The 27,293-nt window shown below is 41.1% G+C and overlaps 1 protein-coding gene across 1 annotated transcript; it reads left to right on the top strand.

Annotated features, from left to right (window-relative positions):
* Positions 1 to 26,998, top strand: DPT (dermatopontin). Its single transcript, XM_056341859.1, has 4 exons — positions 1 to 318; positions 10,136 to 10,261; positions 20,312 to 20,419; positions 25,586 to 26,998. The coding sequence occupies exons 1-4, from the start codon at positions 20 to 22 to the stop codon at positions 25,650 to 25,652; spliced, it is 600 nt and encodes a 199-aa protein (XP_056197834.1). The 5' UTR covers positions 1 to 19; the 3' UTR covers positions 25,653 to 26,998.
* Positions 26,999 to 27,293: the final 295 nt, after the last annotated feature.

The following is a 27,293-nucleotide window of genomic DNA, read 5'->3' as shown; positions in this document are numbered from 1 at the left end:
AGCCAGGAACATCCTCAGGATGGACCTCGTCCTTCTCTGTGCGTTCCTGCCTCTGGTGACCGTGGCATGGGGCCAGTACAGTGACTATTACTATGGTCCCTACAACTATGGAGATAACGATGAATGGGTCAATGTGTACCGGCAGGGTTTCAACTTCCAGTGCCCACATGGGCAGGTGATCGTGGCTGTCAGGAGTGTTTTCAACAAGAAGGAAGGCTCCGACAGACTGTGGAACTACGCCTGCATGCCAGCAGCACAGAGCCTTGGTGAGCCGACAGAGTGCTGGTGGGAAGAGATCAACAGGGCGGGAACCGAATGGTAGGATACCCCCAACCATCCCTGGAGGGCACAGCCCTGCTACCCCCTGTGGAATGAGGGTGCTAATACTGTGGTCAGAGCAATGCAAATGCATATTAATGCCATCATAACCAGCAGCTTTACTGCCCTGAACGACTGCCTTAGACTCATTAATCATGATGCATGTGTGTGAGATGATCAGCATCACATTTGCCTTCTCTATAGCAACTTCTTGCTGGAGGGTCTCAGTGTGCTTTAGAAATGCTGTGTTGCTTGGTCACTCACCTCAGCTGCAAAGTGGTTCTGTCTTGCTATTTTTTCACAGCTGAGGAAAATGAGGCATGAACCTTCAGTGAGGAGAGGATAAAGTCCCTCTTGAAAGGCCACACACTGAATCAGTGACTAAACTGGGGAACAAACTATAGAACTTACCCCATCCTCCTGTTCTTATCACTAGAAAAAAAAAAAATCGTCTCTGTATTGCACTGGGTTTTCTCTTTGTGATTTTGTTGCTAAGCTTTTTGGCTTAGGCACAGTCAAAGGCTGTTTTCTAGTCATGCTGGTATTACAGGAGCCAAAAATGCACACTAACAAGCAATGATGGTCGCATATATATGCGTGATCATGATAGCAGAGGATCACGTTAATTCCCTAATACAGTCAGTTTTGGTTAACTAAACATTACATTTTCCATCAACCTTAGAGGCAAAGGTGATCACATTTTATGGCCACAATAATTTCTGGAAAGATAGTTCACGTTTAAGCAGCATGTACCCAGTATTTAATTATCTTCTGTTTTTTTGAAGAAATGTGAAACACAGTTTTGGAAACCCTTGAGTTTGAAATATTCTTTGGACAAAATGAAATGAATGCAAGAATACTTCGAAATACTTTAAATGGTTTTGTTCCAGAAATTGCAATGTAATTTTTGTAGATTTCATGCTATATGGGAACAGGTTAGCAATGAAATGTGAAGCTTCTGCTTTTTAAATGATTCAAAATTTTGTTCTGAATTATTCATACTCTTTCATTTACCACGTGACACATTCATATGGCTGATGCAATGCTAAGGAAAAAAAAGATTGACCCTATACTTAATTTTGGAATAAGAATCGAAAAGAAAGGGGGAGGGCTGCAAAACAGGCAGAAAGACACTCTGATAATCCTGGATGACTTCTTCATTTTTCATACATTGATGCAATTTCTACTTATTGCACAGTAATTTTAAATTAGACCTTTCTATTGTTCAAAATAAAATTATTATTCTCTTTCTAAAAATCCCTGTCAGCAATTGCTCAAGTTCACTTCTCACAAACAGGATACTGTGTAAATCTATACAGAATGTTTTCTTCTGCTGTTTAACCATGGGGCTGTATTCATCACCATGCTCCGTATGCTTAGCATGACTATATCCACAATGTACTATCTGAATATTATTTCCTTCACCTCTTAAAGATATCTTTCCATTTTGTTGTCTTTCTTGCCTACATTTTTTTCTTCTGCTAACCCTATCTTTTCCCCAAATGTATTTCTTTTCCAGCCCCTCTTTAATATGTTTAACTGTTTCATTCTCTTTCCTAGCTTTAGGAGTTATTTTAGTTACTTCTTCCCTAGCTCACCTTTCCAGTCCATCTTTCTGTCTTTTACATCTATCTGTCTTCTCTGCACAGATCTCCTTCTTACTTCCTTCTATCTGTTTCTGGGGGAGGAATACACCAAAGAGATAAGGGAACACATACCCCTTTGCAAAGGTGAACTTGTGCTCCTAATTACTTAGGCTATTTCTGTAAATCTTAGCTAGCTGTGCCTGGTTATGTTCTGCAGTTTTCTGCACCCAGGGCTGTGCTGGTTGCATCTACAGTGCTTCACGGACAGAAGCTTGCTGTAAGCCAGCACATCCCTTGCTGTGTCCAGACACTGCTGCCCAAGAACCCAGCTGGCTCATCCCAGACTGGAGTGAAAGTGTGGGCCAGCAGGCAGCCAGCCTGGAGTGTCTGAGTGCCAGCTCAAACCTCAGATTAACGTGACAGCATGGATGTAGCCTGTGGGGCCTTTGACAGTCCCAGACCTTCTCTCTTGGCAATTTTGCTTCTCATAGCTGCATCTATTTTCTCTCTCTCTCTTCCATGCCCAGCTCAGTGTAATTTGGAGCCATCCCCAGTTCTAAAGCGACTCACTTAGTAATCAAGTGGCCACAAATATGAGTCACATTCTGTACCATTAGTTCCTGTTTGGCCACCTCTGTTTCCCCACTGATCTGACAAACCAATCTGTTGGTGAGCAATACATCACCCTCACGTCAGCTGACACAGTGCTCTGCTGAACTCATTAGTCCATTCCCCATCCTGGCAGGATGAACTGCCATATATTCCTTCTTCAGCTCTGCCTCACAAGGTATTTCGTCTCACTTTGCACATCACATCCAGAGAGATTCAATGACTTATACCACCAATAACTACAAAACTGACAAGATTTTCCCCAAAATTTAAGGTACATTTCCTCTGCTGTAATTGAGGCTTTTTATTCTTTGTCCTGCCTTCACTAAGTACTGAGAACAAGCACACCACATCCTTTGTAAAATCTCTTTAACTTATTAATAGGTAGCAGCTATGTCTTTCCCTCACTCACAGACCTTCACCCATGCTTTTGCTTTCAGGCAGAACATGTCTCCATTCTTCTCCTTTGGAAGTTTCATATTCCAACATTCCTAAGCAAGCACTGATGATACCTACAGCTCTCCTCTGAATTCCTTCCAGTTTCTCAGACGTGTCCCAGAAACTCTAGTCTGGCAGAAACACCAAAAAATGACCTCTGACAAATTATGTTTATGGCATTATACAAATTACCATTCCTGACCGTTGTGCAGCTGCACAACAGAGAGAAACCCAAGAAATATTTCCTTAGAAAAGACAAAACAATGAAAGCTTTAGAGAGAAAATGAAGTGCCAACATAAAGCAGAGAGAAGAAAGAGTCTCCAACTAAATCAATTTTTTTGGCCATTAGCACAGGAGGGGAATGGCAGAAATGGATGTGGGGAGCATAGCGATAGGAGAGTTGGGGGACTGGAGCACAGGAGGAAACCACTGTTTAGGTAAGTTTACTTCCTACACTAACTCTAGGTGTTATATGGACTTCCAGGAACAAACATATAAGACTGCATCTTACAGATATGAAAAAATGTATTCCACACAAAGAAGGCAACTACCCAGATCCACATTAGGCGTCTAATCACGATGCCTACTTTATCACCTCTGCCCCCTTCCAGGGTCAATGGAGAGAAATGGGTACTCTGAAAACTGCTCTCTGGGGCAACCTCTCTCTCTCCAGAAGCAGACTCATGAAGACCAATCATCTCTGATAGTTGCCTAAAATTACCTACTGACATTTCAGAATACATCTAACTATAGGTACTCCACTTAATAAATGCATCCCTGAAGTTAAGGATATATGTACATACACTTCTGAAGGCAGCATGTTCTTTTGCGTTTTGCTGAATGGACGTGAGAAACATGTGAACATGCTACAAGACTCACAGGGAAAATTTTGGCAATAGATTGGATCACCTGATCAAGGATGTCTTCTCAGCTTCATTAATCTGTGAATACATTTAAAGTTAAGGAAGTGTACAAAAGCTTTGTTGAATCTGTCCCAACACCTTACTTCTGCAATGGCTACCTGTTAACCAAGATGCTATTCAATACTGGGAGCAGAATCTGTTCTCGGCTAATTTGGAAACGCTCAAGTCTGAAGTAGGGAAAAGCGTTCAGGACATCCCGTGATTCCACACAATCCTTCTAAATGTTTGTATCCTGTGACATCCCATGGAATCCTGCCTTTTCAGACAGAATAAAGCTTATGCTCTTTGCTCTATTTGTACTGGAGGAAGCTTGACCTTGGGTAAATATTTCAGCACCTAAGAAAAGGTAAGTTCTGAGTGGTTGTGGGTGAGGCTTTCTTCACTTCTTTGCTGAATACTACAAAGTTCTCTCTACAGTCTCTTTGAACAAATTACTCAAGAAAAAACTATTTTTCTTGCCTGAAAGTAATCATACCAAAGGACGGGAATCACACAACCAACCAACCAAAAGTTTGCAAGTAAAAGACAAGCAACTCTTCCTTCCAAGAGAAAGCATTTGTTTTACACCACATGATGCAGATGGAACCATGCCACATCCCCAATGCACTCCTGGTTACCCTTAAGGCACAGAGGAGAAACGTTTCCAGCCAAGTGGTATTTAATGCATGTTTACTGCTTCTTTTCCCTGTTTAGACTTCTGAGAAAGTGTTTGGATGGGACTTGGAGAAAACAAATACCTAGATTCCCCCTCCCTAGTCCCATTCTCACTCTCCTTTGCCTTCTCTTTAAGTGCACAAACACACATGCAGATCCTTCAAGTAGGAATAAAGCCCTATTTCCTACAAACTAGTGCAAAGACAGACTCATGGGCAACGGAAATGTCTGCAGGAGCCTTCTGTTCAGGCACTGGCAGCAAACCCGGGTACATCTGTGAGGAGCTGGTTTTGTTCTCAATGTCTGACCAATCCCAAGTCTCAAATCTGAGACTGTGTTACCCAAACACAATAATCAAGCTGCCCTTTCACAATGTTCCCATTTGTGCTATCTACGCAAACAAGTTAATTTTCTTCCAAACCCTAGATTTATATTAAAGCAATAGTGTTGTGAGCTTTTAGCACAGCTGCAATGGACCGAGTCCAGTGGGAGCATTTGAGGAGGATTCTTTCTGTAGATAGGAAACCTCATCAGCGACTGTCAAAAAGAAATCAACAGGGTGAATAGGGCTTTGCCTTCCCTCTGGGTGGGGAGCAGAAAGAAAGAAAGTCATCACTGACCCCTAAATGAAAGAAAGAGCTGAACATGGCAGTAAGGTTGCCTTTGGCATGTGGAAGTCATGATAAGACATCTCACCATCCCATAATATAGTGAAGACTCCTCATAGGAGTGACCATCGGAGACTTAGCATGGCCTAATCAAACACGGAAAAGTTGTTCCCTTTGAGTGCCAGAGTTTCAAGTGGCCTGAGCCTGCTCTCAGCCACTTATGTCTTCCCACTCATCTGTAACAGCCTGATGGTTAAATCAGCTTTCATCATGCCACTAACCAAATTATGGAAAAGGAAGGCACTCTACAAAAAAATAACTCAGAATAGCAGGACTGGGCCTCCCCTCCACAACTGTATGAGAAGGAAATTAAGTTTTGGATAGTGAAAGGAACAGACTTTGGTAAAATAACACTCCAGGAGAACAGTCTATCTAATGTCTTATTTAAAAACGTCTCTCACACTCTAACTGTGGTCTTACTGGCTGCACAAGGTTAGGCCACTTCTCTCCATATGCAATCCAGGGAAGACTGCAGATGAAAGCATGCAGAATTATTTCTATGTCAGTTTGCCTTATCTGATATATCTCCATAATATACAGATCCATTCTGCTGCGACAGGCTCTAGAGAGATAGCTTTAAAGTAATTAATGATGCAAGTTTTACAGAAGCCATCTGCTCTACAGCAAAACAGTGGGATTTTTTTGAAGTACATAGAATGACACTGTCAGGTTACCCCGTTGTAAGGAACAAATTGCCCTTAATGCAGCATGACCCAGTGACTACTGAGCAATGTATCAGACTCTGCATGTTTCCAGAGAGCTTCAGGGAGTGCTAGCCAACCAGTGCAGCGGGGGCTCAACAAAGAGTCTAACAGATGCACTTATGGCATCTTGACTTGGGCTTCCCTGAGGGGATTTGTAATGAACAGGCTTCCTCTTTGGGTTGTCACCCTCAGGACAACATGCCGCTTAGGCTAACTCCTGAGGTATCTGAGGGACAGGGGGCCTTAGAGAGAGGTGTACACCACAGCACCAGCATTAGGTGGGGCACAACACTCTGGGGCTTTGTCGAGCAAAGAGTAAAAATAAGATGAGGGCATAATTATGAAGTGCCACCACAATTGGTGCCAATGCCCAAAACTATTATACTGTTGCAAGCAGTGTTTGTCTTCAGGCTGGCAGACAACTCTGTTGAGTCAATGAGGTACACGCTTGGCCACTGAGGCTATTATCAATGTTTGCAAATAATGTGGCACAATTTACGTGCATCTGTAGGGTGAAACAGTTTGTGTATGGACCCAAAATTCACATATGTGTTTTGAGTGGATTTGTTTCAAACCAGCTCTAGTTTGATCTCACAGATAAAAGCTCATTGATGAACAAGGAAAGCAGTCCTGATCTGAACTAAACTGGTAACATGGATGTACACTATGGGTGCTTGCCATGACAGAACTCAGCTGTGCAACACTCATTAACCAGTTCAGAAGATTTGGTGAAGGAGGGGCTCTTCACAGCAATTGCAGCAGGCCAGGAAAGTCTCAGCTACCATATCCCTATTATTACACCAAACTCCTCCCAAAATAAGGCTGCGTTGTTTACTTACTTTCTATGAAACACTGCAGTTATTTCCAACAGATGTAAACAAGGGAAGGGAAGGGCAGCTGCCCATTCAACAGCACCTGACCTTCACCACCACCAATCTTCCCACTCCCACACCTACCAGCCAGCTCACCTCCTCTTCTCCCAGTACCAGATGCAAAAGGCAACTCTTCATGCATTGCAACTTAAGCCAACAGAAAAACAAAACAACCTATGCAACTTAAGCCAACAGAAAAAACAAAACAACCTATCCATTGCCAAGTTTAATCCCACACAGTCCCAGCCAGTTTCTCATACTCTTCTGCATTCAACTTCTAAGCAGTATCTTCCTCTCTTCTTTGCAATGTCAGGATTTTATGAGTGAGGAGAACCCAGTGACATGAACTCTGAATACTGAATTATCCTCTATAACAGATGTGCCACAGAGTGGGTCTAGTGAAAAAGGCTTTATTTTTTTTTTTTTACTTGACTATAAATCAAAAGTCCTGAATCACTAGTTTCTCTTCACCATACTGGTTTGCAGGATTTGCTGTGACAGGACTAGCAAATTTAACAGAGAAGGAAGAAATCCTCACATATTAAAGTTGTTTTCAGACTAGCGCATAGAGCAACTGACTAAAAAGGTGTGTGGGGAGGGGTTGTTTGTTTCCTGTGAAGAATTATTTTCTGCTTGTAGGAAAGATGCCAGCTGGGAAAAAGGAAAGAAAAGAAAAGATTTTATAAGCTCACAAATAAATACTCCAATTTCTGGGAGCATCTCTTCATCCAGGAATATCTAGATTTGACTTGAAATAAGAAAAGTCGGTGGGGTGGGGGGGGGTGGGGGACCTTACATTATGTCAAAGCTAAAGAAAAAGTACTTCAGCGTTCCCAGTATCTTTCTTTCACTGAACCCAATATTGAGCTTGAATAACACATCGCAGGACTTTGTGTGTATAAGACAGAAGTAGAGAGGGAGAAGTTATAATGAGCTTAAAATTATATTTCAGATTTTATTGGGAATGTTTTAAAATATATTGGAAATTTAATTATAAGACATGACTTATGTCCAGTTACACTCCCCATCCAGGAAACTAATTTTTAAGGTAACACCAAAAATATTTTTTTAAAATAAACTTTTCATGAGAGGATAGGATCAGGATCAAAAATAACCAAATTTTCCTAAAGTTTGCTGTCCAAATAACACTCTCATGTTTACATGCGTGTATAAGTTAGCTAGACTTTTTTCAATCCACTATAAAGAGAAGGGTCCATCAGTGACATTTCTATCAAAATGAATCCTTCCATCAAAATCAGACTGTATTAGTAGAGGTGTTCAAGAAAATAAAAACTGTTGTAGGGCAGAGAGAGGGGGAAAGAGGGCATGTCTTCCCAGACTGAATGTGAGCAAGTGGGGAGAGAAAAAGAAGGAATAACATCCTGCAAAGACAGGTATGGGCAGGAATATCAAATGCTGATTGATGGGGACAAGAAATTGCAGAGCAATGCCAAGTCACTGGGAGGAAGTGCAAAGGAAAAAGAGGACCAAAATGCTCCTGGTATCACACCTATGCAAAACACCTAGAAAACCTCACAGGGGCGCAAGTCTTGAGCAGTGAAAATGCATGTAACTGGGAAGGGGGAGAGGCAGAAGATGAAGAGATACAAATTTGGTTCTGTTACACAGATTAATGCTCATCCTGCAACAGGTACAACCATTCCCTATATTTCTGTGTATCAACCTTTCTTCCACCAGGATAACACCAATCATCTGCAGCTAACCAATATGTTTACACAGAGTCTTAGCCATATGTTCCCATGGCCTATGTGCCAAAAAACAGAGCAACTTCCTATCAAAGTCCTGCTGAAATCCTCTGAGTGAGAGCCAAACTGCCTTACTTGGTGTGATACCATAGCAACTCAGAGTCCCCATCATTGCTTAACTCTGAAGGTCCTCAAAGGAGTCTCAGAAAGCACAGCAAGTATGTGCGGCCCCAGCAATGTGGGACATGCAGGGATACAAACAAATGTAAATACTCGTCTGAACAACAGAACACAGTGGAAGGGACATATAGAAGAGACCCCTGGTTCAAAGCCAGAAGCTGAAAGTTAGACTGAGGAATTAATCCCTGCACTGGTCAAAACCAATCAGTTTTTCAGTTTATGCATACAAACACTTGAGCCCCAGGCTTTGCGAGCACTAACACCTGTATGCGCAAGTGAACGACTTTCCAAACACCAAACTCTGCTAGATGATGTGTTTTCCCTTCTCCAGGCTCATTAAAATAAACTATCGGGTCACTGAATTAAACTAGGGGAATTTTTTTGGTATTTGTTAATCATAAAGTTCTTTTGAATGTGTCTTTTGGATATATTAAGGTATTTGATTTTACAGTATCGCAAGGAAGGTTTGCTATGGCTCTAGGCTGCCACTTTTCCTTGATGAAGGAAAAAGAAAGTAAAGAAAAGGAAAGGAAATACAAGAAATTGAATCCCTGTAATTTTCTCCAATAAAGAAACAATAAGCCTAGGAGGGGCTTGAGAGAATGAGCACTCAAATGCTGAGTTAATGAGTTGTCTCTTTTCATGCTCTCCTTGTCTTTAGTCTCCAAGCAAGCTTATTCAAACTGATTATCACTTGAATTACTTCGGGTGTCACTGTCCAGTTGCTTGCAGGGTGTGCAGAAAGAAAAGCACATATCTGCATACTTAGACACCATGTCTATTTTACTTGAAGGCAATACTTATGTGTATGACATAATTCTTGAGTGCACAGAAATCATGAAGCAGCACATTTTTCTTTTGAAAATCCAGTCATAAAATTTATGTGAGTCTTAAATTTTATAACATTTAAGTCTCAGTTCTCTTCGTGTGATTGTTAGCAAATCACAATTTCATCACAAGCCTATAATGTTTTGAATTAAGTGTGCCTTCTCCTGCAGACAGATAATTGAGAAATAAATAAAATAAAATAAATTGTTGAACTTCTCTCATAGAAGAGTTTCTAAGGCTTCTTTTGTGTAGAGAAGCAGTTGAAAAAATGACTCCAGTGAACCCCAAATGATCAAATACCAACAAAGACAAAATAACAAAGTATTAATGGACTATTTTGGAGTCAGTCTCATGACTTGTGAACAGTTGAGAAGGTCAACACCAGAACAATCTTCTTGCCTGATCAGCATGCAGGAATGATTAAATACTTTAGAACAGTTTAAAGTGCAACATAAATGTTAAGACATCCTTAGTTAACTAGCGCTGCTTTCTTATACAAAATGGTGCATACAGTGCTTCTCAATGCAAAGCCAAACCCTTAGCTTCCACCCTGAATCAAGATTTTTAACGCTGTTTTCAGAAATGTTTGAAACTATCAAGGAATCTAATGTTTTCCTTATGTGCTCTCTTCTTTCTCCTCTTTATTAGGTATCAAACCTGCTCAAACAATGGGCTGGTGGCTGGTTTCCAGAGTCAGTATTTTCCATCTGTGCTTGACCGTGAATGGCAATTTTACTGCTGCCGCTATAGCCGGAGATGCCCGTATTCATGCTGGTGAGTTCAAGCAGCAACCAAACCCATTAGCCTTTTTTCCCCAGCAGTCCTATAAATGTTTTTTAGCTTCTTGGCCTGTTAAAGGCCTTGTCTGAGAAAAAATTAACTGTGATTTTTGGGTCTAACCAAGTTATTTCCAGTCTGGTAACAGGATTCGTGAGGATCCATGGCTAAGGGAAGAGAATGAGGGCACAGTGATGCTGATGAGTGCAATGCAGTAGCTAGTCCTAAATGAACAGGTCTGGGTACTAGCAGCAGCCTAGCTGTGCTGGCAACCGTGACAGAAGTCTCCAAAGTGGAACAGCACTTGAAAAGTGGTGATACAGCCCCCACTGTAAATCCAGCACATTTACAGGAGTAGGAGCATTCCTGCACCTCACAATTGTGCCACAATGACTTACAGGAGTGAACTCACTGTCCATTACCTCAGAAAAAATATCCTCTGGTTGACAACTTGGGATTTTTGTATTAGTAATGCACACAACTTGCTCCCTATCTCAAGGCTGTTTGAAGACCAAAGACAAAATGAGTTACTGATCATAGTCCAAACCTAAAAAAAAAAGGTGGCCTCACTCCAACACAGTATCACAACTGGTGGTGGCAACCTCACAGAGGCTGTGGAAAAATTAACTACACATTCCGAGCTTCCCTGTGTTCCCAGGTTTCTCTAAATTGAGACAGAAGCACAGAAGCAGAGTGTGTTAAGAAAGCTCGTACTGCTCCTTGTTCATTCTGCATAAAAGAATTCATGATGTTATGCTCCAGGGCTATAATACAACTATTATCACTGATACAAAGAATCACAACTGCACTTTAGGGAAAAAAAAAAAAGAAAAAAAGGAGGGGGAAATCTGTGCTTGAATCTCTGTTTCCAGAACTCAGCTTTGAAGTAAACTTCCCATTGAGATGCATACAAACTATTTACATGCCCTTTGATCTTACTGGTCTGGCTGGCTACTGACCAAACACAACAGCAGTGCCTTGCTTTGCATCCTTCAGTCTCCTTGCAGCCAGGAGGAAAAGAAATTTTTTTATTATTTTTAAAGATTTTAAACTACAGGAACTCTGTAACAAAGCCTTTGATCATTTTTCTGCCCCTTTCCAGCCTACACTGCCTACAGATGTTCTCTACCTGGGGGTTTATTTACATACCTGCCCAGGCTCTTCATTCTGAGGGAAACTCACTCTAACTTTTAAGCAGTTCTTCCAATCTCTCTTACAGCCCTCTCATATCGCATGTATTTTCAGAGAGACAGCAGAAATCTCTGACCTCTTTTGTTGTTATTGGCAATTCTGCCTCTCTCAGACGTCGTCTTGACAACTGGGAACAGCTTTGTCTCTGCCTTGCAAATTGGCATTCAGAGTAATGCAAACCCTAATGTAAATGTTTGGGGGTACTGATGTCTCATGTTTTCACCTCAGCTGCACAGGACTCCTATGCTGTCCTTGTATTTCCAACAGTGACAACACTCCATTTTTATGCTTGAAAAAGAATGCCTTATACAGTTCAGCTGCTATTGTTTTTCCATGGAGAAAAAGCAGCATTTCAAAGGCAGATGAAGTGTTTCTCCCTCTAAGCAGGGTAGAAATCCCATGTGCTCATGTTCTTCTGGGAGGGGAGAGCTGTAAAAACCCCTAAGAAGACCTGTCACCTTGTAAAAAGCCTCTGGTGCACAGTTTGTGATTATGGGTTCATTATAAAATCATTTTGTACCCTGTATTACCAGGCTCAGTCAGTCCATCTGGAGCCTACTTTGTTCTGTTCAAGCTACTGGCCTATCTTGGTACTTCCATATCCACTCTCAGCCTGGACAGCCTGTCATACCATTTCTTCTACTTGAGAGCCTTGTTTGAGTTACTCTCTTGAAGTGCCTCCTTACAATATATTTCTACCAATTCCTTCCAAGGTCTCATTCTGACTTTGGAGTCAGCAAGGTAGGTACAAGCTCTTTCTACACACAGTTATCCAAATTAGGATGTTATGGTCTGGATGGACAGACAACTAGATGGCTAAAAAACTCGTGGTATAACAGGCTCAGAGGGTAGTGGTTAAAGGGTAGATACCTTGCCTGGCTGCCCATTACAAGCACAGTGCTGTTACTAATGGTCTGCCCTGGGACCCATCCCACTTAATATCTTTATCAATGACCTTGAGGAGGTAACAGAGCACGCTTTCGCCAAGTTTGCGTATGACACCAGACTGGGGGGAACAGCTGATGTGCTTGAGGACAGGACTGCTGTTCAGAGGGATATAAAGAAAACTATTACTTCTATGAGGACAGTGAGATATTAGAGCAGGTTGCCCAGTGAAGATGTGCAGGATCCACCATCAGAGGTTTTCAAGACTTGACTGAATAAAGCCCAGAGCAGCCTGATCTGACCTCATGGTTGACCCTGCTTTGAGCAGGGGGCTGTACCAGAGGCCTGTTGAGGTCCTTTCCTGCCAGAGTTATCCTGTGATTCCAAATAGGCGGACTGTTCTGCTGGAGGGCCTACACCAAGCAGCTAAAATCTCCTCTCCAAAACAGTGGTCTCCTGCCTATTGTCTGCTGGGGATGCTTTCTTTTCTGTTTTACTCCCTCTACCCTGCCTTGACAGTGTCTGGGAGAGTGCTAGTTGTTATGCTAACATACAAGCAACATGAACTACAGTGTGGTAGCATGAAACCCCATGCTTCAGACCCACTTCTACTACCACAGATGTGACTTGTCTGAATTGTGAAACTTCAGTGTATAGCAACTAAACTTCCCATTCCCTAAGTCCAGGAGATCTCACTGACAACTTCACTCCCATTCGCATTTCCAAGTTATTGTCACAAAATAGTTTTCACACATCACACTTCTACTCTGTATCTTGCACTCTGGTTTAAGATACATTTGACAGAGACAATGTGTTTTCCAAACAATCTGCAAAGCAGTTTTGGGCTACCACAGGTAGGACCTCAAAATGTATATGCTTGTAAGACACAACAAAACTGTGTGTGCATATACAGTATCATTATTTATTACAGCTTCTGCCCCAACCTATAATGGTATTTATTCTGTTCCAGAAACTAGCTGTCAGTAAACTAGTGGAAAAATGGCTATTAACATGTTGCTGACTCCTTTTTCTTCATTGAAGCAGCTTAATTTCATGCAAAGGCATCTATTTGTATAAGACTATGTGGAAAAGTAATACCAGGAAAATATGCAATGGTTGTGATGCCTCCTGGATCATGTACGAACATAGGAAGATCCATATTCAAAGACAATCCAGACTGCAGAATTTCTCAGCAGCCCTGAATTTTAATGTGCAATTAGTCCTTCATTATGAAGCTAAACATGGGCATAAAGGCATTTTTGAGAAAACCGACAGTACTGAGGCATAACAAAACTATGTTTTAAATTAGCTCTCACCTTGGGTATTTGATCCTGGTATTCGATCCCTTTTTCTTCCAGTTGTCTCCATAGAGGACTCTATGGCCAATATAAAAGCAGTAAGACAGGTGATCCTTAAGCACCAATTCTCTTGACTTCTTCAGGACTACATTCCTTCTGAAATGAGCTGGTCTTCCCTACAATGAATAAAGACAGGTTGTCTCTATGTATATGAGCCACTCAAATGGTTTATTAGAATTTGACCAAATTTTTACAGCTGGAACATCCCTGTGTTTTTTGAGTCCTGCTAATGCTTATTGAAATACTAATTTATGACACCATCATGCTGACTGAAACCCACACTTAAACACTTTGCTTAACTTAAGAACATGGTTAAAGCCAAATACATGCTTAACGACTTTGCTTGGTAGCATCTACATCCTTATTCTTAAGAACCCAGCAGTTCTGTTTCATAGCTCGTCTTCTCATCGTTAATGCTCAGTTTACCTGTACAGTAAGGCCGTATTGAAAATAAACAAACTAGTCTTTTCTAGTCTCATAGTTTTGCACTTGCTATTTTAATTTTTACAAGTACTTTGTTTCCTTCCTTACCATTCCAAGTCTTGTCATGGATTCTGACGTTTTTACCACACTGGAAATAATTAACATTCCTCACAGGAAGCAGAAAAGCTCCCGTTATTTACCTGGCTAGGGAATGCTACCACAGTAAAATAAACTGCGTGCTGATTCAGATCATAAAGGAAACAAATCCACTGCAGATGCAGAGACAGTGTTACTTAAGTGGTCCCATTAGAGCTCAGATTTTTCTCTTTACCAGGAAATTGAAAGCTCAACTCCATACTCTCAAAAGAAAACATGTCACAGAACAGCCCCAAGTCTGCACAGACTGTTTATGACTGTTTCCCCTCTCCAAACAGCCAGCAGTCCAAGTGCCAGAAGGCCTGTCTGGAGCTGTGGCTGCTCTCTGTCATGGTGACATTATCCAGGCAACAATTACATTTTCCAAGAGTTATGGAGCTTAAAGAACTTATTTGTTTTCTTGGTTCAACCTGCTACCATATTGAAACCGATGAGATCCTGTGCAGGTTTTGCAGAGATTACCAACAGCAGAGATACAAATCCAGCAGGAGGTGAACTTAGAAAAGATGTGGTGGAAACATGCTCTTCTGGGCAACACAATCCCCGCCCCCCCCCGCCCCCCCCCCTTAATTTTTTTTATGTATTTAACTGATATTTTTTTTTTATATCCCAGAAAATACAACCTTACAGTTCAATCTCCAGGACTATCTTCCAGAGACATCTTAGGAGAAATAACATTAGCCAGCTTTCCAATGTTAAGCAAATGTATTTCAGACATTTTTCTTGAGGAATAGGCATAAGGTGCCCTGGGCTCTCTGCTGCTACTTGTGTCAGTATTGCACTAGCTCATGTAGGCCTTCAAGAAGAACCATGGTCCCCACAGCTGGGTTCATGGCTCCTCAGCCCTGTGAGAGTTTGTGGCTTTCACTACAACAGAGTGGAAACAGAAGGGCAGTGACGTGTCTAGGTGAATCTATGATCTTGGAGCTTGGAGCCTGAACTCAATCCCAAAATGCATGTGACATGGCCACATGAGAAAACTGCTCATCTCTAGAGCAATTCCAGGACATCTCTAGTTCCCTGGCAGCCCAGCAATCTGGGTTCTGTACTGGAAGCATTGGCAGGAATCTCTTTAGACAGTTTACTAAGACCTTTCAGCTTTTCAGCATAATATGCTTCCAGCTGGAGAAAGAACTGAAATTGATTAAAGAGACTTAACATTCCCATGTTGACCGAATATAACATGCAGGCTCATGGCTCTTGAAAAAATATTGTCCTTTAGGAGAGCCATATTCTTGAAGCATTTGTAAACAACTTCTGAAACAGTAAGGCTATTCAGGGGACACTCCTTGTCCTCAAAGGTCAGAAAGTTAATGTCAAAGCTTATGTTTTCCTCTTGAAATGGAACAGCTCCTTTTGTCTGTGGAATTGTTAGAGGAAGAGTTCAGCAGCAAATTGGAAAATGAAGGTTAAAGAGGAGCCATTCATCTTGTTAGCACTGTAGTTGCACAAGAAGTGGAAAGTGTAAGGCGCTCCAATGTACTTACTAGCAGGGAATAAGTATATTCAACAGTTGGAGTAGGAAACCTTGAGCTCTACCACTGACTGTCTTTGATATTTTAAAAGACTCATTTCTTTTGTCTGCTTGATATCCGGAGGCTAGACATACCCATGGTTCCCATTTACTTCTCTAAGGGGCAGGCTGTACAATACTAATAAGGCCATTGGTGTGACTTGCTCTTCTTATCAGTAGAAAACAGACTTATGATAACTATATCTGAAGTCAATCACTGAAGAGTGCTAGGGATCACCGTAGATTAGTACAAAACATTCTTCTGAGTACTAAACGAGTAACTCTGTGTTTTCTATTAGTCTCTAACATAGTAATTCTTCACAATGGAAAATAAACAACATTACTAGCTTCAGGTTAAAATAATAACAATGGTAACTCTGTTAAATATTTAACACCTTTTTTCAATACACTTCATACCCTGAGCAAGGCTTATAGGATTATGGTAAAGTACGTTAGAAACATGTGGGGATGGGTGGGGTGCTGAAACCAGTCAGAAGACAAACCATCCCACACCAACTCTGTACCAGTTGAAAACCCTATTGTGAAAAAACTTTTTTCTGTCAGGTTTTCCTGCTCTCCCACACACATGCCAAACCACCTACATCCTTCTCACAAATTTCTCTTTCCCAGTCTTTAATGTAGAATTACCTGCTTTCTCCTCTCTTGACAATGCCACTAGTGCTCCAAGTGTCTTATGTCCAAACATCATACACCAGATACTAACCTGAAGTGGATTTGCAAAGCCAAATCAGAGTTCCTCTGTTTCCTATATTAATTCTTGCAAATAGCTTATATGGATTGAAAAGACTACCACTTGCTAAAGGTCTCACACTACTACTTTCTCTCCTACGAGCCCTTCCCCAAATTTAACACCTTTGTGCATATCTGGGTTTAGTAAGCAATCCCACCAAATATACCCTGATAGCCCCTACACAGACTGTCTGCCTCCTTGAGATTTGTTTGGCATTAAATTACTCAGTGCCTAGGTCTCACAACCAGTGTAACACAGGACTTCTCACAGCTGCTTTGCATCTAGGGCCTTCCCTCATGTACCCCCTCAGGCACCACAAGCACAACAGCTTGGTCCTAGAGGCCTTAGATCATCCCAAGTGGCAGCAGCAACTTTGTCACTCAGCAAACCCAAGCTTCTCACTGCTCCCCTATCCCTGTTTTCTTTGCCAAGAGGTCAATGCCAGAAGTGCTTACAGGGCCCTCATGCAGGTTACTGTGAGTGGCTCTTCCCAAAGGGGTCTTGTCCTTGGGCTTGGACTCCTTAGGAGTCCAGACTCCTGTGGGCAGGCAAACCCTTACCAACTAGGGCAAAAAGTGTCTTTCACTTGTTTCATGACTCCTCTCAGGTATAAACCATACATTGCCACAAATGGTTTACAAATGCTACCACATTTGTAAATAAATTACCTGTCTGTAGGGTCCTCGTAGGTGGTTCACAGTTGATATGCATTATAGAGTAAAATAGTATTTTCAGTTAAGCACTTGATAATGTTTACACACCAAGCTACCACAAATGCTGAGGGAACCACTGTCCTGTGCTGCGCAGACCACTTTAAGAAGACCCTTAATGGCTGAGTTAAATGACCTTTCTCCCCTTCATGAAGAGAAAACCATGTACTGAATATCCCTATGCATTAAACGCTACAGCATCTCTCAGTGCAGATACATTTTGTGCAACTTACCCCCAGGATTCCAGAAATGGGGATAATAGAGAAGGGCTGGGTCACACCACAGAGCTCTGCTATATGGACAACCAATTGCATTTTCCTCTAAAGGATACAGCGCAATCCAGACGACCTTGAGATGCATGGGCTTAATGGAACAGTTTCATAACTGAATAAGGCAAACATCAAAGAGAACTGAATTAGACACACAGATCACACAGACCCAAGTGAACTTGAACATTGCTGTCATAGGACTACTTAAAATTTTTTTCTCCTGAACAAAAGGAATAAGTAGGCATCTGTCTATGTAACAAGACAATCCAGAGCAGCTCAAGTCCCCAAATACTTTACTTTTGGTAATTGCATATTTTTGATTTTTGAATATTTCTTAGCAGAGAAGCCTTAAGAAGCTCAATAGTAATGTGGAGAAGTTAGTAGAGAAGGAGGAGGAGATGCCAGCAGGCAGAAAGAAAAGAGAGGGAAGCTAAGTGAAGGCTCCCTACTGCATTCACTTCAGAATAACACTGCCTGCTTCTGCGAAAGACCCTTCACAGTAATTCACAAGCTTGTCATCGGATTCACTTTTCAGCTGAAGAAAAGGCTCATGAAACAAGGTCAAAGGACTGACTCTCAGTTCTGTCTCTGAGTAGAACTGAAAGCAGCTTTTTAACCTTGTGTTTTGTACAGTCTTGTCTGCCCAGTACATAGTGTTGGTCAAGATTACAGAACATTTTCCTTGCTGAATGCCAAACAGATGTTATGAAACACATTTGGTGGAACATATATAAACATGTCTTAGTGTTTTCTCATAATAATAGCTAAAAAAAGCCCCCAAACTTGGGGTTGATGGGTGAATACAAAATGAAATCCTGGTCCACAGCTGGTCTTCATGCCAGATTTTAAAAACCTGCTATGACCCAGGAACATTCAAAGATGTGTCTATCAGTCAACTCAGGCTGCAACTTGGTAAACTAAATATGGGCACTCTCATCTGACAGAGGGAGCAGACACACCATTAAACTTTCTTATCCTCCAAAACATTCTGCCTGTTGGGAACGGTACCTACCACGAGCTAACTCACAAATTGTGTCTTTGAGATATCTGCTGAGACTGTGCTAGTTGGTCTGGGCTAAAACTGTCCCAGGGGCTGTTCTAATAATTTACATGTCTAAGCAATCAAGTTACAGTGCCCGGAAACATTTTCTGGCATTGTGTAATTTACTAGCATAGATGTAGCCCCAGTTTCTCTTGGCCTGTGGCTATGGATCCAGAAATATTCTCAAGATTCAGATCCATCACTTCAATGATGGGAGATTCCTGTGTGCAAAAAAGTCCTCGTCAAGGCCTTGATTTCTGTGTAAAGAAAATGGACAAAATACAGACCAGGTAGCAGAGGTCAGGCTTTGTGAAGTATAGTCTAGCTCCCATTACAGCTCTGGGCATGGAGTGCAGGGCCCTGAAAGCAGCTCTTTAAAACTGGAGGGCTTTCAGCAAGCTGGCTATACCGTGGGACCAGCTTATGCTCAGGTTAAGGTTCTTTTCTTGGGCCATAAAAGTGTGTTACAGATTCAAGTCATAGGTTGTCAAAGTAAAAAAGTATTCAAATCAGAGTTGTAAACTTTCTGACACTGACAAATAAATATATATTTAGAAGCACAAGGGGAGATCTAAAAGCAGAAATGATAATGTCAGCCTTCAATCAAAAAAATAAACTAGGTTTGCCATGGTTCAACAGAAACACATTTAGGTGATGAACTTTAGTCTATGGAAAATCACCAGCTAACTGGTGAGATGTCATGAGAAACAGCTTTTTGTAATATTTGCATTTATTTTCTTCGTCTGGGTCAGAGACAGTTCCCTTTAAATCCATAGTGGTCTCATTCTGGACTTTTCATGGGAGCTGGACTGAAAACTGTGGCTCTAATTTTCCCACTTGCAGAGCATACGTTTGACTCCATATATTTATCCATCCAAACAATTGCCAGTGTAGGTGGTTTCTTCTCTTTCTCCTTGTCCACATCAGCTGTCTGCATGACCTGTGAAATACTGCTGTTCATTTCTTTTCAAAGGCATAGCACTGCAAGAGCTCTGCAAACCCGTGGATCCTTGGTCAGCTCCCATGTGAAATGAGTGCCAGGTTTCCATTCCTGACCTCTAACATAATGTTGACATAAAGTACTGGTCAAGGTCCCAGTCCCTTCCTGCATCTGTTCATTATCTGTAAAACCAAGTACAGTATTACTTGCCTGTTTCCCAGGAAAGCAGTAACTATAATTCTAATCAGATTAATAAGTGCGGAAGCACTTTGAGCTCCTTAGATAAAATACTCTGCACAAATATTGTCCAGGCCCATATTTTTACATTATTAACTAGGCAGAAATTAGAAACAACAAAGGAATGGATTAATGGCTACATTCATTTAATATCATTAATAAATGGATAAATGCTTGTAGTTATTTGACTTGGTAACATTTACAGCACTCTACAGCAGCAAACCAACCAGACTCACAAGAGGATGGAGCAAATCCTTGCAATAAAGACAAAAGTAGTAGACAAGCTTTACATTATTGTTCAGGCTGCTTTTACTCCAGAGCTGCAGATGCATACACATATAATACTCCAACTTGCTCTTAACATTTTTAAACTTACTGAAATTTACTCAAATAGCTACATGACTTAGTTGCGTAGAAGCAAAAGGCAGTGTCATAGGTGAGACTATGTCTTGTGGTGCTGCTAAGAAACAAGAATTTCCAAAGAAGGAAAAATCTATTTGAGTTGCATTCAGTCAACTGAACTTTTCTTTAAGATGGTAAATTATATTATTTTCTTTTTCCTTAATGCAAAGGTTAACAACAGAACATCCAGGACACTATGGAGAAGATATGGACATGATGATGTACAGCTACGATCATTACATACGTGGGGCAACCACAACTTTCTCTGCTGTGCACAGGTTTGCTTTTCATCTATTTCATTTTTTTTTTAAAAAAAAAAAAAAAGGTCTTCTTTTTCTATTTCCCCCAGACACTGCATGGCTACTCTACATCAGGCTAGTACTTCTGCAGACCAAAGTTCACAGTGCATGTGGCTGATTGTCCAGGGTGGTGTATCAGGAACAGGGCATTTTCATGCACAAGGGGATAATTTGCCATGTCTGAGTAGTAAAAAATATAGCAATGGTAGGCTTGGCTAAATCTGAGCTCCACAAAGGGTAACAGATTTTTAGTATTGTTTCTCACCTATCTGTAATTGGACCATCATTCACCTAACTCAATAAAACCAGCCTGAACACCCTGTCATTTCAAGGGATGAGAGAGTTATTTTGGCCCACTTTTCTTTGCAAAGAAGCACAGGGAATCTGCCAGCATTCAAAGATAAGCCCATACAAACTGCAGTGTGAATGCTGTAAATTGCCCAAGCCATTGCAACACAATTCTAACAGATCTGAAGCAACATCAGGAACTGATCCCTTTCCAAAAATGAGTTAACTACTTTTTCCTGATCAGTCCTGGTCATTACTTGACATTTGCTAATACTCTTGAGTGAGGACCTATGGCTAGTGAAGTTGTAGTCATGCAGACTCATAATTGCTCGGCTCAGTTAAAAAGAAGTGTCTCTCCCTCTTTACTAGGAGAGTGTAAGCAGTCACTGAAACCTGACTCTGGGAGAGGGATCTTGATTCTTTCCTCTCAAGCTGACCTCTAATACATCATGAGCTATTTCTTTGCTGATGCTTATTATATAACAGACACCTCAGTCCAGTATATTAAAGCATTTGTTATCAAACACAGCACAGACAGCAAGGCAAGGTGTGCTGCACCGTATTGCTGCCAAGACTGGCTGCAGGAGAAGAGGGGAGAGAAAAGAGAAGTGGGAGTTTAAACACACTAACATTTCAAGCTGTCTCTAATAACACCCAAAGAAGCCGAGGTGCTTTTGTGACTGTGATGCTCTCAGCTTGCCCGAGTTCACTAGGGATCTCTCAGCCAAAAGATTACCTAAAGTAAGGTGGCTCTTCCAGAAATAGTAACACATTGCCAGACTGCTGCAGGTCCATAACTGTAATTTTCTGGCTACAATCCATTAGCCTGTTTATTACTAAATGGAAACCATGTCTGCAAATTGTTCCTAGAAGCGGAAGAGTAACTTTCACAGTTAATTGACTCAAAGGTATCTATCCCTTTAGATAAAGAATTTCCAAGGTTGCAAGGGACATCCTTGTTGTGGTTTGCTGTTGGTTTGTTTTTTTTCTCTTAAATATTACCCACTGCTATTCTTAATACTTCTTCCTCATGGTTGTGGCAGAGTAGGGGAGGTAACACAGACAGTGCACTCCCCTGTTCCCAGCTTCAATCAAATGTGGACCAGAGTAGTCAGGAATCACAAGGATGAGCCCGGAAAACAGAGCAGTTGAGGTAACAAATTGCCTCTGAGCAGATTTCTGTGACTGCTAAAGGCTTAACACAGCTTTCAGAAGGGGATGGCGGTGGAGGGACTGGCCAGGAGCAGAGGCAGCATCATGGGGATGTACAGCAGGAGTACAGGCCTTCAAGGTTATGGAATCACAGTACCTGGGAAGGAAAGAATACACAAACACCTTTGTCCTACCACTGCTGTGACAGCAGCGATGAACCTGCAATAGTAGCAGGTGGAAAGCATGGAGAAATTTTTTCATGAATTGCAGTCTAGGAAACTTTTCTGTGCCAATGAACTTTCTGGCCCCCAGCTTCCAGAATGACTAAAACCAATTTCTGTTACCTAGCATATGAAGCGGAAAAAATTCCTGCTACACCAATTCATAATTCAGATTCACGCTGTAACTCTCCTGAGTGATATACTCACAACAGTCAGCAAAGTTTGTTATCCTAAACGGTTCTTTGCAGCTAAGTGAGGCAGAATAGGAGCAGAAAAAGTTATCCTGAGTCTTAGTCTACCAGGAGCTTGGACACCTGCAACTTGTCTGTGTAAACATGCTGTAGATTTTGAGACTTCTTTTCATTTTCAAGCATATTAAACTTGTGTCCATACTATTTAGCCCATGATGAGCAATGTCCTTGAGCTAACGAGAGGCACGAAAAAAGCCTCTGAAGGTATTTCAGTTTAAGCTTTTCTAATCACTTCAAACAGTTAGGTATTTTTAGAGGTTTTGAATAAACTTACAGAAATCATATCCTCCCTTCCTACTCCCTAAAATATTGCATCACTGAGGTCACTGCAATACACAGATACTTGAGAGAGTATGTGATGCCTCTGGCAAAAAGCTGTAGAAAGTTTAGAAAAGTGGTATCCCCACCTTCTTTTCTGTAATCACTTTGTGAGTCTCCATGCCTGTGTATCAGGAACGAATGAAGGAGTTGCCGTGCATCATCAGAAGTTTTAAGTGCTTATTTGTGGACAACAGACTTTGGAGATAGTTAATATTTACATATTTATAACAATACTCTTGAGTCCAGAGAGCACCACTGGAACATTCACAGCCCAACCTGCAGCAAGTAGCCTGGACAGGGAGGTGGGGATTACCAGACGTGCTCAGTAGTTGCCACAGCTTGCCCTTTGCTGCACATACAGACTGTCATTAGCTATTTTTTTTCACAAAACTGTTCTCTGCTCTGAATAGCTGGTAATTTCTAAAATGCTCAGAAATCATCACTGAAAGATAGATCAACACCCAGATACCCCAGCAGTAAGTACATCTGAAATACTGGACAAGTTGGATATCTACTGAGCTTAGCTGAGCAAAATAATAGATGCCTAATAAGTTTCATATAACCAAAGAAAGAGGATTTTTCCAAAATCAGTATGAATAGGAATTCACAGAATCTTTTAACTGAACTGGAAACAGATTATTCCGCAATATTTGGAGATAAAAGATATTTTGCCTATTGCTTCAAAAATTCAAATCTGACAGCACACGACAGCTGGAGAGTAAAAGTGACAATTCAATATTGACTACAAGGAAAATGCATGAAATTAGCAATTTGTGGGGGACCTATAAACTGGTATTAAGGATCTGCAAAGGCAAGTTCATACATATTCTGGAGTATGCCACATAAGGCAATTCCTGACAGGATCTGCACCCGCACTGGAAAACCGGTAAGGGATCTACAAATGGAAACAGGCTGATAACTACTGAATTAAACACACAGCACCAATGATACAAAGTAATTGCCTGCATCCTGAAAAGTTGGACATATATGTTTAACTTCAAACTCAAGTAATGCAAAAAACAACAAAAAAGATAAATTAAGACATTAAATGCATAAATCTATTGGCCATCAACCATCTGCATAAATACTAAAGTGTCTGCAAGTTCAAGCTTAAATTACAACTTCAGAAATTATTCTGTTCGAGTACTCTAAAGCTTGTTATTAATTCAGGTAACAAAAATACACTTACTTTCACGAACTTGACTTTTAACTTTACAATACCCTATTTTAGAAAAATTACTTGAACTCAGCTTTTGATCTAAAAGTCTTTCTGACAATGGGTGTTAGTTTAGCAGACCTTAATTTTGACCCATATAGTCTTGTTAATCTACATGTGAGGCATCTTTTTTTTGTCTCTCTGGGTAGCTTAGTGACCAAAAGGGTAATAGCTTTCTTTGAAGAGCGTGCACATAATCCAAACGAGGACTTCCCAAAATAAATCTAGAAATTAATCTTGCATTTTATTAACCTTTGATAACAGTTTTATGAGGAAATTACAATTTAAAAACATCTAAGAAAGGCATAAAGAAAACCAAACCTAAACATTCTATAACTAAACGCTGACTCGCTGATGAGTATAAGGCAGACTCAGTTCCAAATGACACTTAGCATAAACTGATGAAGTAGCATAGTAAATTCCCAATTTAAAAAACTCAGTTCGTGAAAGCTGAAATGAGACACTTTACACCTCCACAGAGCTAAGAGTCAAATTAATCTTATTCCAAGACAGATTCACCCAGTCAATGAAACCACGCAAGAGCAGTTAATACCAAAATCTGGGCTCAGCACATCCCTGAGAGGCAGCAGGTTCTGCACAACTTTCCTCACTGTTTGGAGCTGGCCACCAGAAAACCAGGATGGAGCAGGGCTCTGTAAAGCAAGCTCCTATTGAATCACTCAGCAGCATTACCTGTTCCATGCCTTAGGTTTAGGAGATCACTATTAGCAGAATCCAAACTTCCAGAAGCCTCTCAGAGTACTACCCATTACCAATTTATATGACAGCTGCCATCTCCAAGGACTGTACTTTAGATCTAACTCCTGTTAGCAGGTAATAAGCAGCCTAAATTGAACATTTGCTCCACAGCAGGACAGCATTTGATCCTCTGAAATCATGCTTTTTCTCAAGTGAAAAGTTAATGCACAATAAGCTAAGGTGGAAATTTGCAGCCTGCTGCAGCTATTGGACACTAAATCAACAGCTTCCACTGTTGAATCCTGCTGCTCCAGTTACACTTCCTACTAACAATAGTTAAGAGGTATCGTATCACTCTCCTGAGAGAGAATACAGACATCCAATTAGTCATAAACTAGGAAGAGCATAAACTCTCCTTACACTCGCAAACATTACCCTGCCTCACATGTGACTTGTGCAGATCAAGGATGAGAAGTGAATTTAATTTGTCTCACTATTGATCACTTCACATGTATATTAAATGAGATCAGCTAGAAGACCTAGTAGTGGAAAGGAAAAAAAAAAACCCAACAAAAGAGTGATTTTTGCTGTGTGGACAGCTCCCCACTTCAGAATGGCTTGAAAATCACCCACGTATTTTACTGTGTACACCTCCATGAGCAATATATCACAGGACAATAACTTTTGACAGAACCACGCCTTTCCTCTTGGTCACTGATTTAAAGTTGATTCAGGCCTGATCACCATCAAGTCATTGTTTTCTGGAGGATGCTCAGAAACCTAATTATTCAGAGAGCTGATTTTCTTAACTTGTAAGGGAGTGATTTAATGTCCTTCCAGCCCATAAAAGCACAAAGCACCCAGAGGAAAGTCAGCTAATGGCAAACGGATATTTTTGTTGACACAATACCTAGTGTAAAGTTATTCTTACTTATATAGTCTTATCCTCTTCAGTCCTGTCTCACTAATATCTCTCTCTTGTCTCTCTCTCATGCAGGGATCGTCAGTGGAAATTCATTGTCTGCAGGATGACAGAGTATGATTGCCCATTTCAAAATGTTTAACAAGATTGAGTGTACCCCGCTAGGAAAATGTGGGGATGGACAGGGTGGGATGAGGGTCAATAATTACAGGAGAAGGGCAAGTAGGCTCACAAAAAAAAAAGCACCAACACTCATCAGCTGTCTGCTGAAGATATAATTCTTTCCCTCTGGAGCTAATAAATAAATTGCCAACCCACGTGCTTGCAACAGCAGTTTTGGAGGATTCCTTCAAGCTGCACTGGCAGTTGTATCCCCCAAATAAAATTGCTTATGACATACACATTTATGATACACAAATCTATGGCATATGCACAGTTACATTTTTTATATATATGTATAGCCATTCTGAACACATACAACTTTCTTTCACATAGCAACTTTGTATAAATTGCTTCCCAGCACAATCACTCCAAATGAGGTGGAAACATACTATAAGCTTTCCAACATCCACTAGACTTTTTCTTCTTGTATTTGGAACCAACCTAGTGACTCCTACCAGCTTCTCAGTGTTTAGCAGCTGAAAATGTGCTGAAAGCAGCATCAGGAGGTCTCTGATGTACTGCATTTCGTCTCACCTGTTACGGCCCCCAGCATAACTCCATTGCAACAAAGGTCTGCCTGCACAGGGCAATGAATTCCAGGTATTTAGAACAATGGAAGACATCAATGTCTGATTAAAATGAGGGTAGATCCATCAATAAAAACAGAAGCCTAACCCAGCCTCACTGAGGATCTGTTACATTGTCTTAAAAGTCTAATGATACAGCTAGCCAGGAGCTCTACTCTGGACAAACCCAGGAGTAGGTCAGGCCACTCACACTCCCAGTAAATATTACACTGCACTTGTCATCAGGATTCTACTTTTCAGGTGGATTTGGTTTCCACTATGGATGCCTATACAATATCCATCTGCCCTTAGGAATATATACTTGGCTTACAACAGACAAATAAAACTAATGACTTAGGTGACCTCTGTTCCTCCAACTTACAGATCTCATTCCCTGTAAAGGATACACTGACCACGTTTCAAGACTGCACAGCACTTGTGCAGCTGTAATCCAACAAGAAAGACTATTGATCTCTTCCAGGAAGATCTGAGATAGGATTTCTTGTCTTGAACAAAACAGAATTTAGGGCTGTTTCTCAGCTGATGAAGTCAATGGTAAATTTAGCAGTGGCTTTGATGGTGCTAGCTCAAGGGCCATGGTGACCCCGTGTACCAATTTAAGGTTGCAAAGCTTCATAGGAAACAGTGGTGTCGGCCAGTCAGTTTCCACATTCCAAGCATTTTTAACATATTTACTAGCATACCCTCAAGCGTGAACATTAAAACTACACTTGTCCAATAAAGAATAATAAGTTTTGCATTGCTGTAGCCTTGTTCTTTCTTGGTTTTACTCATACCAGCCTGTTAATTTGCCCACTGTCATTCTCAGAGATCATGATGGTGATTAGGGAGTTTCTGTGAGAGCCAGTTGCTGAGACATGTAAGTAACAGTGGGAAAGAGAAATCAAGAGGCCTAGGGATGCTGGAGAAGCTTGTTAGCTGACACTGGTAGACAGGCAAAGGGAGCCAAGGGAGCTCCAAACAGGACAGCACCAGAGGAGAAGGCACTCACACCAGGGAGCTGATGGGAAAGGCCAGGCCCTATAATGAGGTGT

The sequence above is a fragment of the Falco biarmicus genome, chromosome 5, assembly GCF_023638135.1.
Source record: "Falco biarmicus isolate bFalBia1 chromosome 5, bFalBia1.pri, whole genome shotgun sequence".
In the NCBI taxonomy this organism is placed as follows: Eukaryota; Metazoa; Chordata; class Aves; order Falconiformes; family Falconidae; genus Falco; species Falco biarmicus.
The sequence above is the reverse complement of the archived record's forward strand: the minus strand, read 5'-3'. Positions and strand labels throughout refer to the sequence as shown.

Excerpts from the sequence above, each read along its gene's own strand:
- DPT (XM_056341859.1), top strand. The coding sequence starts at position 20 with ATGGACCTCGTCCTTCTCTGTGCGTTCCTGCCTCTGGTGACCGTGGCA. Across the intron at positions 319-10,135 it reads AACAGGGCGGGAACCGAATG|GTATCAAACCTGCTCAAACA; the intron begins GTAGGATACCCC and ends CCTCTTTATTAG. Across the intron at positions 10,262-20,311 it reads AGATGCCCGTATTCATGCTG|GTTAACAACAGAACATCCAG; the intron begins GTGAGTTCAAGC and ends CTTAATGCAAAG.